The sequence below is a fragment of the Somniosus microcephalus genome, chromosome 1, assembly GCF_052327205.1.
Source record: "Somniosus microcephalus isolate GS21.2 chromosome 1, FLI_Smic_1.0, whole genome shotgun sequence".
Taxonomy (NCBI): domain Eukaryota; kingdom Metazoa; phylum Chordata; class Chondrichthyes; order Squaliformes; family Somniosidae; genus Somniosus; species Somniosus microcephalus.
Window position 1 is genome coordinate 20115360 of NC_140987.1, and position 15736 is coordinate 20131095.

The 15736-nt window shown below is 47.0% G+C and overlaps 1 protein-coding gene across 4 annotated transcripts in view; it reads left to right on the forward strand.

Moving 5' to 3' along the window:
* Window positions 1-15736, forward strand: part of cfap99 (cilia and flagella associated protein 99) — a 218573-nt gene that overhangs the window by 197076 nt on the left and 5761 nt on the right. For 3 of the 4 annotated variants that reach the window (XM_085972776.1, XM_085972864.1, XM_085973036.1), the window contains 2 exons: window positions 8616-8827; window positions 9772-9949. In XM_085972776.1, the coding sequence (XP_085828902.1) occupies window positions 8616-8827; window positions 9772-9949 (390 nt within the window). The remainder of the gene's footprint in view (window positions 1-8615; window positions 8828-9771; window positions 9950-15736) is intronic. The other variant, XM_085972952.1, reaches the window with a different exon arrangement.

Genomic DNA, 15736 nt, shown 5'->3' on the forward strand with positions numbered 1-15736 from the left:
GATTACCTGTAACCCTTGGCTCAGTAGTAGCACTCTTGACTATTAGTCGAAAGGTCAGGGATTCAACCTACTTTCCCGAAGGGCCGCGTGGCCTCCTTCTGTGCTGTAAAATTCTGTGATTGTAAACTTTATCTGTTGTTCAGTTTTATATGAAACACTCCCACACAACGAAGAAATGCTCATGCATGTTAATGAAAAGGTGGAGAGTGACTGATACAGATCTTGACGTGAATACGACAGTTCTACTTTATTCAGTTCGAGTATCTATTTCCAAATTAAACACAAACATATTTCGAGTCATACATTCTACATTAACTCTATTGTTTAACAAACTCATTATAATGCAGCATAATTACAATTACATTCTGCAGATTCTAATGAACACACTCAAAGGTTTTGCTGCAGCGAAATTCAAAGCATTGGGGCAAAAATTCAGTAATGGGGCGCCATTATCGGCCGTGCGCAAAGTTTAGCGCCGGACGCTAATTATCGCCTCCGACGGCAAACTTGGCTTTTATCGCCCCTGGAGGTGATTGGAGCGCTAAATCTGGCACTTCACACCTGTCTTAAGGCGCAAAGGCCGAGCAGCGAGGTGCTACCTCAGAGCGCTGGCGAAGCAAGGGCAAATCAAAATGAACCTGCAAAGTGCTGCTCAGTACTCAAAACTCCTTCACACAGCGTTGAATCTCTCCAGAAGTCTCTCTCTCTCGCTCTCTCAGAATGCGTGGTGCAAAAATGTCACCAACAAAAAAAGGCAGGAAGCGGTCACCTTTAAATATCGTTCCACCAGTCCCTTCCTGACTACAAAACGCTCCCCTCAACCTGTCGTTGCTAGCGGCAGGCATTAAGGCAGGGGGCGCCACTCAATATCTGGTCCCGGGCGCTAACGGGGCGTTGCACACTTGACTGACGTCACGATCTGCCGGCGCAGGAGATCGTGGCGGTAGTGTTTAGCGCCGCCGCAAAATGTCTAGTTAATTTCGCGAGCGGCGCAAATATCGGCGCGCCCGGGCGCTAGTTGCTTTGCGCCCCATTAGCGCCCTCTTAAGGCGCTAACGGGAGGCGCAAACAACTGAATTTTTCCCCCATTGTCTTTTGTATGTTTAAACACAATTATTACACCGGAAAGGAACGCCCAGTAATTTTTTCATAAGAAAAGAACTTGCATTTATATTGTGCCTTTCACTTTCCCAGGCCATCCCAAGGTACTTCACAGCCTTGAATTTGCTTTTCAATTGCATTTACTGTTGTTATCTAGGCAAACAATTTAGGCAGAAGATCCCACAAACAGCAAACAAGATAAATGACCATTTACCTGTAGTCTGTTTTGGTGATTTTGGTTGAAGGATAAATGTTGGCCAGGACACCTCCCCTGCTCTTCTTCAAAATAGTGCCATGGGTTCTTTTATGTTCTCCTGAACAAGCAGATGGGACCTCACTTCGGACAACGCAGCGCTGGACTGAAGTTTCAAGTCCTGCAATGAGGCTTGAACCACAACCTTCTGACTCAGAGGCAAGGTGACATTTTTAATGGCCAAACTTGCAGGTGCAGAATTTTTTTTTATATTCGTTCCTGGGAGGTGGGCGTCGCTGGCAAGGCCAGCATTTATTGCCCATCCCTAATTGCCCCTGAGAAGGTGGTGGTGAGCCGCCTTGAACTGCTGCAGTCTGTGTGGTGAAGGTACTCCCACAGTGCTGTTAGGGAGGGAGTTCCAGGATTTTGACCCAACGACAATGAAGGAACGGCCGATATATTTCCAAGTCAGGATGGTGTGTGACTTGGAGGGGAACTTGGAGGTGGTGGTGTTCCCATGCGCCTGCTGCCCTTGTCCTTCTAGGTGGTAGAGGTCGCAGGTTTGGGAGGTGCTACCGAAGAAGCCTTGGCGAGTTGCTGCAGTGCATCTTGTAGATGGTACACACTGCAGCCACGGTGCGCCGGTGGTGGAGGGAGTGAATGTTTAAGGTGGTGGATGGGGTGCCAATCAAGCGGGCTGCTTTGTCCTGGATGGCGTCGAGCTTTTTCAGTGTTGTTGGAGCTGCACTCATCCAAGCAAGTGGAGAGTATTCCATCACACTCCTTACTTGTGCCTTGTAGATGGTGGAAAGGCTTTGGGGAGTCAGGAGGTGAGACACTCGCCGCAAAATACCCAGCCTCTGACCTGCTCTTTGCATCCACAGTATTTATACGGCTCTTCCTGTTAAATTTTTGGTCAATGATGACCCGACCCCCCTCCCCCCACCCCCAGGATTTTGATGGTGGGGGATTCGGCGATAGTAATGCCGTTGAATGTCAAGGGGCGGTAGTTAGACTCTCGCTTGTTGGAGATAGTCATTGCCTGGTACTTGTGTGGCACGAATGTTACTTGCCACTTATCAGCCCAAGCCTGAATGGCGTCCAGGTTTTGCTGCATACAGGCATGGACTGCTTCATTACCTGAAGAGTTGCGAATGGAATGGAACACTGTGCAATCATAGAGTCATACAGCACAGAAAGAGGCCCTTCAGCCCATCGTGTCTGCGCTGGCAATCAAGCCCTATCTATTCTAATCCCCTTTTCCAGCACTTGCTCCGTAGCCTTGTATTCTATGGCGTTTCAAGTGCTCATCTAAATGCTTCTTGAATGTTGTGAGGGTTCCTGCCTCTACCACCCTTTCAGGCAGTGAGTTCCAGATTCCAACCACCCTCTGGGTGAAAAAGTTTTTCCTCAAATCCTCTCTAAACCTCCTGCCCCTTATTTTGAAACTATGCCCCCTGGTTATTGACCCCTCTACTAAGGGGAAAAGTTCCTTTCTATCTACCCTATCTATGCCCCTCATAATTTTATACACCTCAATCAGGTGCCCCCTCAGCCTTCTCTGCTCTAAGGAAAACAACCCCAGCCTGTCCAGTCTCTCTTCATAGCTGAAGCGCTCCAGCCCAGGTAACATCCTGGTGAATCTCCTCTGCACCCTCTCCAATGCAACCACATCCTTCCTATAGTGTGGTGACCAGAACTGCACACAGTATTCCAGCTGTGACCAAACTAGCGTTTTGTACAGCTCCATCATAACCTCCCTGCTCTTATATTCTATGTCTTGGCTAATGAAGGCAAGTATCCCATATGCCTTCTTAACCACCTTATCTACCTGTCCTGCTGCCTTCAGGGATCTATGTACATGCACACCAAGGTCCCTCTGATCCTCTGTCCTTCCTAGGGTCCTACCATTCATTGTGTATTCCCTTGCCTTGTTAGTCCTCCCAAAATGCATCACCTCACACTTTTCAGGGTTAAATTCCACTTGCCACTGTTCTGCCCATCTGACCAACCCGTCTATATCGTCCTGTAGCCTGAGGCTTCCCTCCTCACTGTTTACCACTCCACCAATTTTCGTGTCATCTGCGAACTTACTGTTCATACCTCCTACATTCATATCTAAATCATTAATGTACACTACAAACAGCAAGGGACCCAGCACCGATCCCTGCGGTACACCACTGGACACAGGCTTCCAGTCACAAAAACAACCTTCGACCATCACCCTCTGCCTCCTGCCACTAAGCCAATTTTGGATCCAATGTGCAAAATTGCCCTGGATCCCATGGGCTCTTACCTTCTTGACCAGTCTCCCATGCGGGACTTTGTCAAAAGCCTTACTTAAGTCCATGTAGACTACATCAACTGCACTACCCTCATCCACACACCTAGTCACCCCCTCGAAAAATTCAATCAGATTGGTTAGACATGATCTCCCCCTGACAAAGCCATGCTGACTATCCTTGATTAATCCTTGCCTCTCCAAGTGGAGACTAATTCTGTCCCTCCAATTTTTTTCCAATAATTTCCCTACCACTGATGTTAGGCTCACTGGCCTGTAATTCCCTGGTTTATCCCTGCTACCCTTCTTGAATAATGGTACAATGTTAGCTGTTCTCCAGTCCTCTGGCACCTCCCCTGTGGCCAGAGAGGTTCTGAAAATTTGTATCAGAGCCCCTGCAATCTCCTCCCTTGCCTCACACATCAGCCTGGGATACATCTCGTCTGGGCCTGGGGATTTATCCACTTTTAAGCCGCTAAAACCGCTAGTACCTCCTCCCTCTCAATGCTAATTTGTTCAAGTATATCACAATCCCCCTACCTGATTTCTATGCCTACATCATCCTTCTCCATAGTAAACACAGATGCAAAATATTCATTTAAAACCTCACCTACATCTTCCGGCTCTACACACAGATTGCCACTTTGATCCCTAATAGGCCCTACTCTTTCCCTGGTTATACTCTTGCCCTTAATATACTTATAAAACACCGTGGGATTTTCCTTTGTTTTGCCCGCCAGTGTTTTTTCATGCCCCCTCTTCGCTCTCCTAATTTCTTTTTTATGTACCCCCCTGCACTTTCTATACTCCTCTAGGGCTTCCACTGTTTTTAGTCCTTTGTATCTGCCAAAAGCCTCCCTTTTTTTCCTAATCCATTCTTGTATATCCCTTGACATCCAGGGTTCCCTGGGCTTGTTGGTCCCACCCTTGACCTTTACGGGAACATGTTGGCGCTGTACTCTCTCTATTTCCTATCTGAATGACTCCCACTGTTCTGATTTGGATTTTCCTACATGTAGCTGATCCCAGTCCACTTTGGCCAGATCCTGCCTTATCATATTAAAATCAGCCTTCCCCCAATTTAGAACCTTTATTTTCGGTCCATCTTTGTCCTATTCCATGACTACCTTATATCTCACCGAATTATGGTCACTGTCACCAAAATGCTCTCCTATTGACACTTCTACCACTTGCCCGGCTACATTCCCTAGAATTAGGTCCAGTACCGCTCCCTCTCTTGTACGACTTTCTACATGCTGGCTCAAAAAGCTCTCCTGGATGCACTTTAAGAATTCTGCACCCTCTAAGCCTTTCACACTCTGACTATCCCAGTTAATATTGGGGAAGTTGAAATCCCCTACTATTATTACCCTATTATTTCTACACTTCTCTGAGATTTGCCTACATATCTGTTCCTCTATCTCCCCCTGACTGTTTGTGGGCCTATAGTACACTCCCAGCAAAGTGCTTGCCCCCTTTTTGTTTTTAAGTTCTACCCATAGAGGAACCTGCTAAGATATCATCCCTCCTTACTGCAGTAATTGACTCCTTGATTAATATTGCAACACCCCCTCCTCTTTTACACCCCCCTCTGTCTCGCCTGAAGATTCTATACCCTGGAATATTAAGCTGCCAGTCCTGCCCCTCCCTCAACCATGTCTCTGTGATAGCAACAATATCATACTCCCATGTGTTCATCAACAATCATCAGCAAACATCCCCACTTCTGACCTTATGATGGATGGAAGGTCATTGATGAAGCAGCTGAAGATGGTTGGGCCTAGGACACTGCCCTGAGGAACTCCTGCAGTGATGCCCTGGGGCTGAGATAATTGACCTCCAACAACCACAACCATCTTCCTTTGTGCTCGATATGACTCCAGCCAGTGGAGAGTTTTCCCCCTGATTCCCATTGACTTCAATTTTACTAGGGCTCCTTGATGCTTCACTCAGTTAAATGCTGCCTTGATGTCAAGGGCAGTCACTTTCACCTCGCCTCTGGAATTCAGCTCCTTTGTCCATGTTTGGACCTAGGCTGTAATGAGGTCTGGAGCCGAGTGATTTTGGCGGAACCCAAACTGGGCATCAGTGAGCAGGTTATTGGTGAGTAAGTGACACTTGATACCACTGTCGGCGACATCTTCCATCACTTTGCTGATGATTGAGAGTAGACTGATGGGGTGGTAATTGGCCGGATTGGATTTGTCCTGCTTTTTGTGGACAGGACATACCTGGGCAGTTTTCCACATTGTCAGGTAGATGCCAGTGTTGTAGCTGCACTGGAACAGCTTGGCTAGAGGCGCAGCAAGTTCTGGAGCACAAGTCTTCAGCACGATAGCCGGGATGTTACAGGAAAATAAAATACGAAAGAACATTCAAATTACGAGGATAACATTTTTATTCCTCCTCCGAAGCATTTAGAAAATAACAGAATGTTAACTGGAATGTGCAGATGTAATGGTTTATTCTTCCCTCTTCTCCTGAAACCACCGATTCATGCCAGGGAGTGTCAGCGGCTCTCCAGTAACTTACCAAGTGGCCATTCTTCGTGGAAGCCAAGACAGTGAATGTCAGCAACCTATTCACTGTATTTGGCATCACGATTCCATCACCCAATTCGGGAGCCAAAGCTTCCGTTGATTATTTTTCCCCCTCCCTAGACTGTGGATACTGAGGCCAATTATAGTGTGGCCACCACTGCTCTGGCAGAGACCAGCTAACTCCGCTCAGATCACAGTCAACCTAAGACCTTCCTGCTCGAATGTATCAGACCACACAGTGCAGTCATCCATTCAGCCATTTACACACACTTAGTATATTTGATAAAGAAAAGAATGACTTGCATTTGTATAGCGCCTTTCACGACCTTGGGACGTCCTAACTCAAAAGGTTAGTATGCAGGTGCAGCAAGTGATTAAGAAGGCCAATGGAATGTTGGCTTTCATTGCTAGGGGGATAGAATATAAAAATAGGGAGGTATTGCTTCAGTTGTACAAGGTATTGGTGAGACCGCACCTGGAATACTGCATACAGTTTTGGTGTCCATACTTAAGAAAAGATATACTTGCTCTCGAGTCAGTACAAAGAAGGTTCACTCGGTTAATCCCGGGGATGAGGGGATGGACATATGAGGAGAGGTTGAGTAGATTGGGACTCTACTCATTGGAGTTCAGAAGAATGAGAGGCGATCTTATTGAAACATATAAGATTGTGAAGGGGTTGGATCGGGTGGATGCGGGGAGGATGTTCCCGATGATGGGTGAAAATAGAACTAGGGGGCATAGTCTTAGAATAAGGGGCTGCTCTTTCAAAACTGAGATGAGGAGGAACTACTTCACTCAGAGGGTGGTAGGTCCATGGAATATGCTGCCCCAAAAAGCTGTAGAAGCTACATCATTACATAAATTTAAAACAGAAATAGACAGTTTCCTAGAAGTAAAGGGAATTAAGGGTTACGGGGAGCGGGCAGGAATTTGGACATGAGTCTAGGTTCGGATCAGACATGGCCCTGTGGGTAGCGGAGCGGGCCCAGGGGCCGTGTAGCCTGATCCTGCTCCTATTTCATGTGTCTAATTCTGTTAGATTCAGGAGATGGTTCCGTGATAGTGGATTGGCGGTTAGGATCAGGTCAGCCATGATCTTATTGAATGGCGGAGCAGGCTCGAGGGGCCGATTGGCCTACTCCTGCTCCTATTTCTTATGTTCTTATGTTTCCAGCCAATTAAGTACTTTTTGAAGTGGAGTCACTGTTGTAATGTTGGAAATGCAGCAGCCAAATTGCGCACAGCAAGGTCCCACAAACAGCAATGTGATAATGACCAGATAATCGTTTTTTTAGTGATGTTGGTTGAGGGATAAATATTGGCCAGGACACTGGGGATAACTCCGCTGCTCTTCTTCGAAATAGTGCCATGGGATCTTTTTACGTCCACCTGAGAGAGCAGACGGGGCCTCGGTTTAACATCACATCTGAAAGACAGCACCTCCAACAATGCAGCACTGGAATGTCAGCCTAGATTTTTGTGCTCAAGTCTCTGGAGTGGGACTTGAACCAAAACCTTCATGACTCAGAGGTGAGAGTGCGGCCCAGTGAGCCACGGCTGTTTCAGTTTTTGGCTCCTGTGAAGAATGCCAACTTGAATGGGGGAGAGGGAAAACGGGGCCATGTGGAAAAAGAGTCCCAGCTTGAATTTTGGGGGTTGGTGGTGGGGGGAAGGAGGGGGAAAGTGTCAAGTGTATCAATAAACAAAAATGTGCATAACTTTTCAATTGATGAAACGGTTGGAGAGACTTCATGTTGAAGCAGGCTGCACATGGTTTGTGGAAGGAATGGGGCTAATGTTCAACCTCGCTGTCTGTGGTGGGGGGTAATGTGGCGGAGCGGATCGACAGCTCGTTGTAGAAGACGCCCAATTTCCATTCCACTGAAATCAATGGACAAAAATCGGGCGGAATCTATAAAGAGCGGCCGATCCGATTCGATAGGTTATCGTCCAGGGAGCAAAGTTGAACGTTAACCACTTTATTTTGTTCTTATTTGTATTAAGGATCTCCCCCTTAATTTTAGCTCAATATGCCAAAACAGATTTGCCCTGAAAGAATCTTTCATAGTATTTAAATTTCTTTCTGATTTCACCCATATTACTGTCCAATGCCCAAATTGTACGAATTTACTTCATTACTTTGTATCAGCCAGTGGCTCAGTGGGCAGCACCCTCGCCTCTGAGTCAGAAAGCTGTCGGTTCAAGTCCCGACTCGAGCACAAAAATCCAGGCTGACACTCCCAGTGCAGTACTCTGGTCATTATCACATTGCTGTTTGTGGGAGCTTGCTGTGCGCAAATTGGCTGCTGCATTTCCTACATTACAACAGTGACTACACTTCAGAAAAGTACTTCATTGGCTGTAAAGCGCTTTGGGACATCTGGTGGTTGTGAAAGGCACTCTATAAACGTAAGTCTATCTCTCTCTCTCATTAGACTGTTATTAATTCACATGATGTGGTTGTACCTCACATGAAACTCATGTCATTGAACCGCAGCCGGCTGGTCATAACCTTTTAAACGAGATGTCAATACTAGAGTTACGAGAACGCATGGGACTGTTGAAGGAGGCACAGATTAAGGCAGAGGAAGATAAGCGAGACCGGATCCTGGATGAGAAACAAGCAAAGGAGCAGCTCCTTCTGGATAAATTGGAACAGATCTCCCTGCACAGAGAAGCTTTGAGCAAGAAAGTGGTGCTCAGGCAAAGGTACATGATCAAAGCAGTGCTCAAGTACAGGCATGTGATCAAAGCAAGTTTTCTAGGTAATCATATATGTTATTAATCGATAAATCATTTATTTTTCACCTCTCCAGAAAATACCCTCTAAAAGCAAGTTGTATACAAACAAGATTGATCCCTGGGATGAGAGGGTTTTCCTATGAGGAGTGATCGAGTAGATTGGGCCTATACTTTCTGGGGTTTAGAAGAATGAGAGGTGATCTCATTGAAACATACAATATTCTTACAGGGCACTGACAGGGTAGATACTGAGAGGCTGTTTCCCCTGGCTGGAGAGTCTAGAACTAGGGGTCACAGTCTCAGGATAAGGGGTCGGCCATTTAGGACTGAGCTGAGGAGGAATTTCTTCACTCAGAGTGTTGTGAATCTTTGGAATTCTCTGCTCCAGAGGGCTGGGGATACTGAATCGTTGAGTACATTTAAGGCTGAAATTGATAGATTTTTGGATTCATGGGGAATCAAGGGATATGGAGATTGGGCGGGCAAATGGAGTTGAGGTCGAAGATCAGCCATGATCTTACTGAATGGCGGAACAGGCTTGAGGGGCCATATGGCCTACTCCTGCTCCTAATTCTCATGTTCTTATGTTCTTAATGTAGTCATGTGGTGGATAATGCAAATAATATTATTTAAGTTCATCACTTTCCTTTGTTTTGTTTTGTTTTTGCTTAAGTTCTTTATTAATTGTGCCCCTTTAAAAAAGGGGGGCCCTTTTGTTTGTTTTTAGTTCGATGACACGAGGCAAACTTATGGGTTCATTAAAAAAGGCATGAAGTATAATGTACAGTCTTACACAGAAACAGCAGGCTAAAGTGTAGTTCATTGTGTTTGCACCACAGTTCATTTACTGTGGAAACAGGACCCCTCACTGTGAAAAACAATCAGAAATATGTGTTTTGCTTTCAATATAGCGAGGAGGAATTGAAAAAACTTCAGTCATCCAAACTCATAGAAACCAACCAGCAATTGGCTGAGCTTCAAAAGAAACTAGAAGAGAAGAAAAAGGAGCGTGGTAAACTGATCAAAACACAAAAGAAGATCACTCAAGAAAATGTAAGAAGAGATGTGGGCAGCTCGATTGCACAGAGGGTAATATACCTTTTGTTGATAATCAGAGACAAGGGCTTCTTTCAGAAACTTCCTTCTAACATTTCAAAAGTTAAAGGTTATTCCAACAAAAGAAAACTTAAAAGTGATGGGACTGTGTGATGAGATCTGTCAAATTCAACTTGAAGCAGTCAGTCCACTCCAGAAAATAATCAAAATTGGGCTGAATTTAAAAAGAATCCAGTACAAAGCCACTTTGTTCCAATGTTAGACTGAATTAAAATCGAGTTTAGACCCAGCATTACAGTTACCTCGTGTATATAATTAAAATATGTTCTTTTAGAGATCATACCATTGACATACAAAGGGATCTGATAAGACCCCATGGGCCTATACTCTCTGGAGTTAGAAGAATGAGAGGTGATCTCATTGAAACTTACAAGATTCTGAGGGGGATTGACTGGGTAGATGCTGAGAGGTTGTTTCCCCTGGCTGGAGAGTCTAGAACTAGGGGGCATAGTCTCAGAATAAGGAGTCAGCTATTTAAGACTGAGATGAGGAGGAATTTCTTCACTCAGAGGGTTGTGAATCTTTGGCATTCTCTCCCCCAAAGGGCTGTGGATGCTGGGTCGTTGAGTATATTCAAAGCAGAGATCAGGCCATCTTAGACTGGGTATTATGTAACGAGAAAGGATTAATTAGCAATCTTGTTGTACGAGGCTCCTTGGGTCGGAGCGATCATAATATGATCAAATTCTTCATTAAGATGGAGAATGAAGTAGTTGACTCAGAGACTAGGGTCCTGAATTTAAATAAAGGAAACTACGATGGTCTGAGGCACAAGTTGGGTAGGATTGATTGGGGAATGTCACTCAAAGGGTTAACGGTGGATAGGCAATGGCAAACATTCAAAGACCGCATGGATGAACGACAGAATTTGTTCATCCCAGTTTGGCGTAAAAATGAAACAAAAAAGGTGACTCAACCGTGGCTAACGAGGGAAATTAGGGATAGCATAAGATCCAAGGAGAGGACATATAAATTGGCCAGAAAAAGCAGTAATCCAGGGGATTGGGAGCAGTTTAGGATTCAACAAAGGAGGACAAAGGGATTAATTAAGAAAAGGAAAATAGAATATGAGAGTAAGCTTGCTGGGAACATAAAAACTGACTGTAAAAGCTTTTATAGATATGTGAAGAGAAAAAGATTGGTGAAGTCAAGCGTAGGTCCCTTGCAGTCAGAATCAGGGGAATTTATAATGGGGAACAAAGAAATGGCTGACCAATTAAATACGTATTTTGGTTCTGTCTTCACAAAGGAGGACACAAATAACCTCCCAGCGATGTCGGGGAACATAGGGTCTGATGAGAGGGAGGAACTGAAAGAAATCAGTATTTGTAGGGAAATGGTGTTAGGGAAATTGATGGGATTGAAGGCCGATAAATCCCCAGGGCCCGATAATCTACATCCTAGGGTACTTAAGGAAGTGGCCCTAGAAATAGTAGATGCATTGCTGATCATCTTACAACATTCGATGGAATCTGGAACAGTACCCATGGATTGGAGGGTAGCTAATGTTACCCCACTATTCAAAAAAGGTGGTAGAGAGAAAACGGGGAATTACAGACCGGTAAGCCTGACATCGGTAGTGGGGAAAATGCTAGAGTCCATTATAAAAGATGTAATAGCAGAGCACTTGGAAAACAGTGACAGGATTGGACAAAGTCAATTGCAATCTACTGGAATTTTTTGAGGATGTAACTAGTAAAATAGATAAGGGAGAACCAGTGGATGTGGTGTATTTGGACTTTCAGAAGGCTTTCGATAAGGTCCCACATAAGAGATTAGTGTGTAAAGTTAAGGCACATGGGATTGGGGGCAAGGTATTGACTTGGATAGAGAACTGTTTGGCAGACAGAAAGCAAAGAGTTGGAATAAACGGGTCTTTTTCCAAGTGGCAGGCAGTGACTAGTGGGGTACCGCAGGGATCGGTCCTTGGACCCCAGCTATTCACAATATATATTAATGATCTAGACAAGGGAACTAGATGTAATATCTCCAAATTTGCAGACGACACAAAGCTGGGTGGGCGTGTGTGCGTGAGGAGGATGCCGAGAAACTACAGGATGATTTGGACAGGTTGGGTGATTGGGCAGAAGCATGGCAGATGCAATATAACCTGGATAAATGTGAGGTTATCCACTTTGGTGGCAAAAACAGGAAGGCAGATTATTATCTGAATGACAATAGATTGGGAGAAGGGGAAGTGCAACGAGACCTAGGTGTCCTTGTGCACCAGTCGCTGAAGGTAAGCATGCAGGTGCAGCAGGCGGTTAAGAAGGCAAATGGTATGTTGGCCTTCATAGCGAGAGGATTTGAGTACAGGAACAAGGATGTCTTGCTGCAGTTGTACAGGGCCTTGGTGAGACCACATCTTGAGTATTGTGTGCAGTTTTGGTCGCCTTACCTGAGGAAGGACGTTCTTGCCATGGAAGGAGTTCAGCGAAGATTCACCAGGCTGATACCTGGGATGGCAGGAATGACGTATGAGGAGAGATTGTGTCGATTGGGCTTATACTCACTGGAGTTTAGAAGATTGAGAGGGGATCTCATCGAAACCTATAAAATTCTGTCAGGTCTGGACAGACTAGATTCAGGAAGGATGTTTCTGATGGCCGGGGAGTCCAGAACCAGGGGTCATAGTCTAAGGATAAGGGGTAAGCCATTTAGGACTGAAATGAGGAGGAATTTCTTCACCCAGAGAGTGGTGAACCTGTGGAATTCTCTGCCACAGAGGGCGGTGGAGGCTAGTTCATTAAATATATTCAAGAAAGAGTTGGATATATTTCTTGAGGCTAAAGGGATCAAGGGATATGGAGAAAAGGCAGGGACAGGGTACTGAATTTGGATGATCAGCCATGATCACATTGAATGGTGGAGCAGGCTTGAAGGGCCGAATGGCCTACTCCTGCTCCTATCTTCTATGTTTCTATGATTGATTTTTGGACTGTAGGGGAATCAAGGAATACGGAGATCGGGCGGGAAAGTGGAGTTGAGGTAGAAGATCAGCCATGATCTTATTGAATGGTGGAGCAGGCTCGAGGGTCCGTATGGCCTATTCCTGCTCCTAATTCTTATGTTCTTATGTTATTAAATATTCATTCTCAATTTGGGTATTCTACTCCATATCCACCTCAAACATGGGTTAGCTTTATTATATACTAGCTGAAGTGCCCGGCGGTGCCGAAGGATTTTTGAGGGCATGTTGTTGTTGGAAGAGAGAGAGAAAGAGTGCGACTGAGGGGAAGAGAGAGCGCGACTGGGGGGAAGGGGGGGAAGGTGGGGGGGGGGAAGGTGGGGGAAAGGGGAGGGGAGGGGGGAGGGGGGAAGGGGGGGAAAGGGGAGGGGGGGCAAAGGGGAGGGGGGGAGGGGGGGGAGGGGGAAAAGGGGAGGGGGGAAAGGGGAGGGGGGAAAGGGAGGGGAAAGGGGAGGGGGCGGAAAGGGGGGGAGGAGGGGGGGAGAAGGGGGGAGGGGGAAGGGGGAGGAGGGGGAGGGGGGAAGGGAAGGGGAGAGGGGAGAGGAAGGGAAGGGGAGGAGGGGGGGAGAGGGGGTGGGGGGCAGGGGAGGGTGAGAGGAGGGGAGAGGAGGGGAGGGGGGGGAGAGGAGGGGAAGGGTGGGGGAGGTGGGGAAAGGAGGGGGGGAGAAAGGGAGGGGGGAGCCAGCAGACCCTCTCCCCTCTGCCGGCGATGGCTCCGCTGAGCTCCGTGCCGCCCCACGCACTGACATGCCGGGCGCAGCGCCCCGGTCAGCCCGAGCCCCGCCCTCCCGAGGCCGGGCCTGAGGTGGCTTGAGACGGCCGATTGCGGCTGGCCGGGCCCGGTTGCCTTGGTAACCCTCCTCCCCTCTCCGCCTCCCGATCTCCGGGACCGGGCCTGAGCGGCTTGAGACGGCCAATTGCGGCTAGCGAGCCCGGTTGCCGGGGTAACCCTCTCCGCTCCCCCTCCCCTCCTGAGCCCCCCCCCCCCCCGGGCTAACCTGCTCGCTTCCCTCTGGCCGCGCTCTGTGTGGAGGTGCACGTGCGAATGAAGCGCGAGGAGCTTGCAGTGAGCCCAGCCAGCCTTTACCAAGATGGCTGGCCGCTGGTTCAGAATCGGGCCCAGCGGGGCGGGGGTGGGGGGGAGGGGGTGGGGGGTGAGGGGTGGGAGGAGCTTGCAACAAAGCAATTGCCTGGGGTCCAGCATGGCTGGCAACAGATGCCCAGACTTCGAGGCCTACCTGCAATAATGGGGAAAGGTAGGAAAATTAACGAGATTAGATAAAAGATTTAGAAAGTAATTAACTTTTTTAAAAAACAATATGTGTTTTAAAAGCAACTTTTTTTTTTAAGACGCAGAAAGCGGGAAAAAGAAATGAAAAGTTTGGAATCAAGATGGCGGCGACTCACCTCGGTTCAGAACGATAAGGCCCGCCCACACACGCACCGATTGGTCGATCGTCAGGTCACCGAAGCGTAGGATTGGTCAATCGTCCCGTCACTTAACTCTAGGAGGGCCCGCACGCGCCAGGAACCCGCCCCCGCCACGCAGCGATTGGTCAACCGTCGGGTCGCTCGACCGTACGATTGGTCGACCTCGACGTCACTCAATGCTAATGAGCAGATAATGAGCGGAATTTTGAACGTTTTTTGGATACTGCGGGCACAATCTTTGTCTCACCGAAACGTAAATACGCTTACGACCGTTCTGGAATCGTAAGCTTTCTTTTGATGTAACACACATGTAGGTACGCTCTATAACTTTTGATTGTATAGCCGGACAGAGAGACAGAAAGACAGACAGAGAGGCATACCGTTTTATATATATAGATATTATAATATTTATATATTGATAGACATCACCCAATTCGAGCTCGGCCACCACTCATGATCTAAGGACTGCCCATCTGACCTCAAGTTCTGGGTGGGCCGTCACCTCCTGCAGCTGAACATTGACAAGACTGAAGCCATCTTGATTGGTTCTTGACAGCACCTATGTGCCTCAGGCTTCGATTCCATTAACCTACCTGGTTTGCTCTCTCAGGATGAACCCAGCTGTACGAAGTCTTGTAGGCCTGTTTGTCCCTGAGCTGAGTGTCATACCACACCTCTGGTCTACTGGTAAGCCCACCTCCCCCCTCCCATCCACGTGGACATTGCCTTCTTTTGTCCTTACTTAACACCTCCACTCCTTTTTTCATGCCTTCATCACCTTGAAAATTGATTCTTCTCCTTGCTAGGTCCACATTCCAAAATGATCCCGAGTTCTCTCCCAGGCAAGTTCTCTCCCAGACACCCATCCTCATTAAGGTTCACTGACTCATTGTGCCATATTAAATTGTAGAATCATAGAATGATACAACACAGGAGGCCATTCACCCATCGTGCCTGTGCTGGCTCTTTGGTAGAGCTATCCAATTAGTCCCACTCCCCTGTTCTTTCCCCATAGCCCTGAAATTTTTTTTCTTTCAAGTATTTATCCAATTCTCTTTTGAATGTTATGATTGAATCTGCTTCCACCACCCTTTCAGGCAGCGCATTCCACATCTCAACAACTCGCTGCGTAAAAAAATGTTACCTCAGGTCGCCTCTGGTTCTTTTGCCAATCACCTTAAAGCTGTGTCCTCTGGTTACCGATCCTTCTGGATACAGTTTCTCCTTACTTACTCTATCAAAACCATTCATGATTTTGAACACCTCTATCAAATCTCCTCCTAACCTTCTCTGCTCTGAGGAGAACAACCCCAGCTTCTCCAGTCTCTCAACAAACCTAAAGTCCCACATCCCCGGAACCA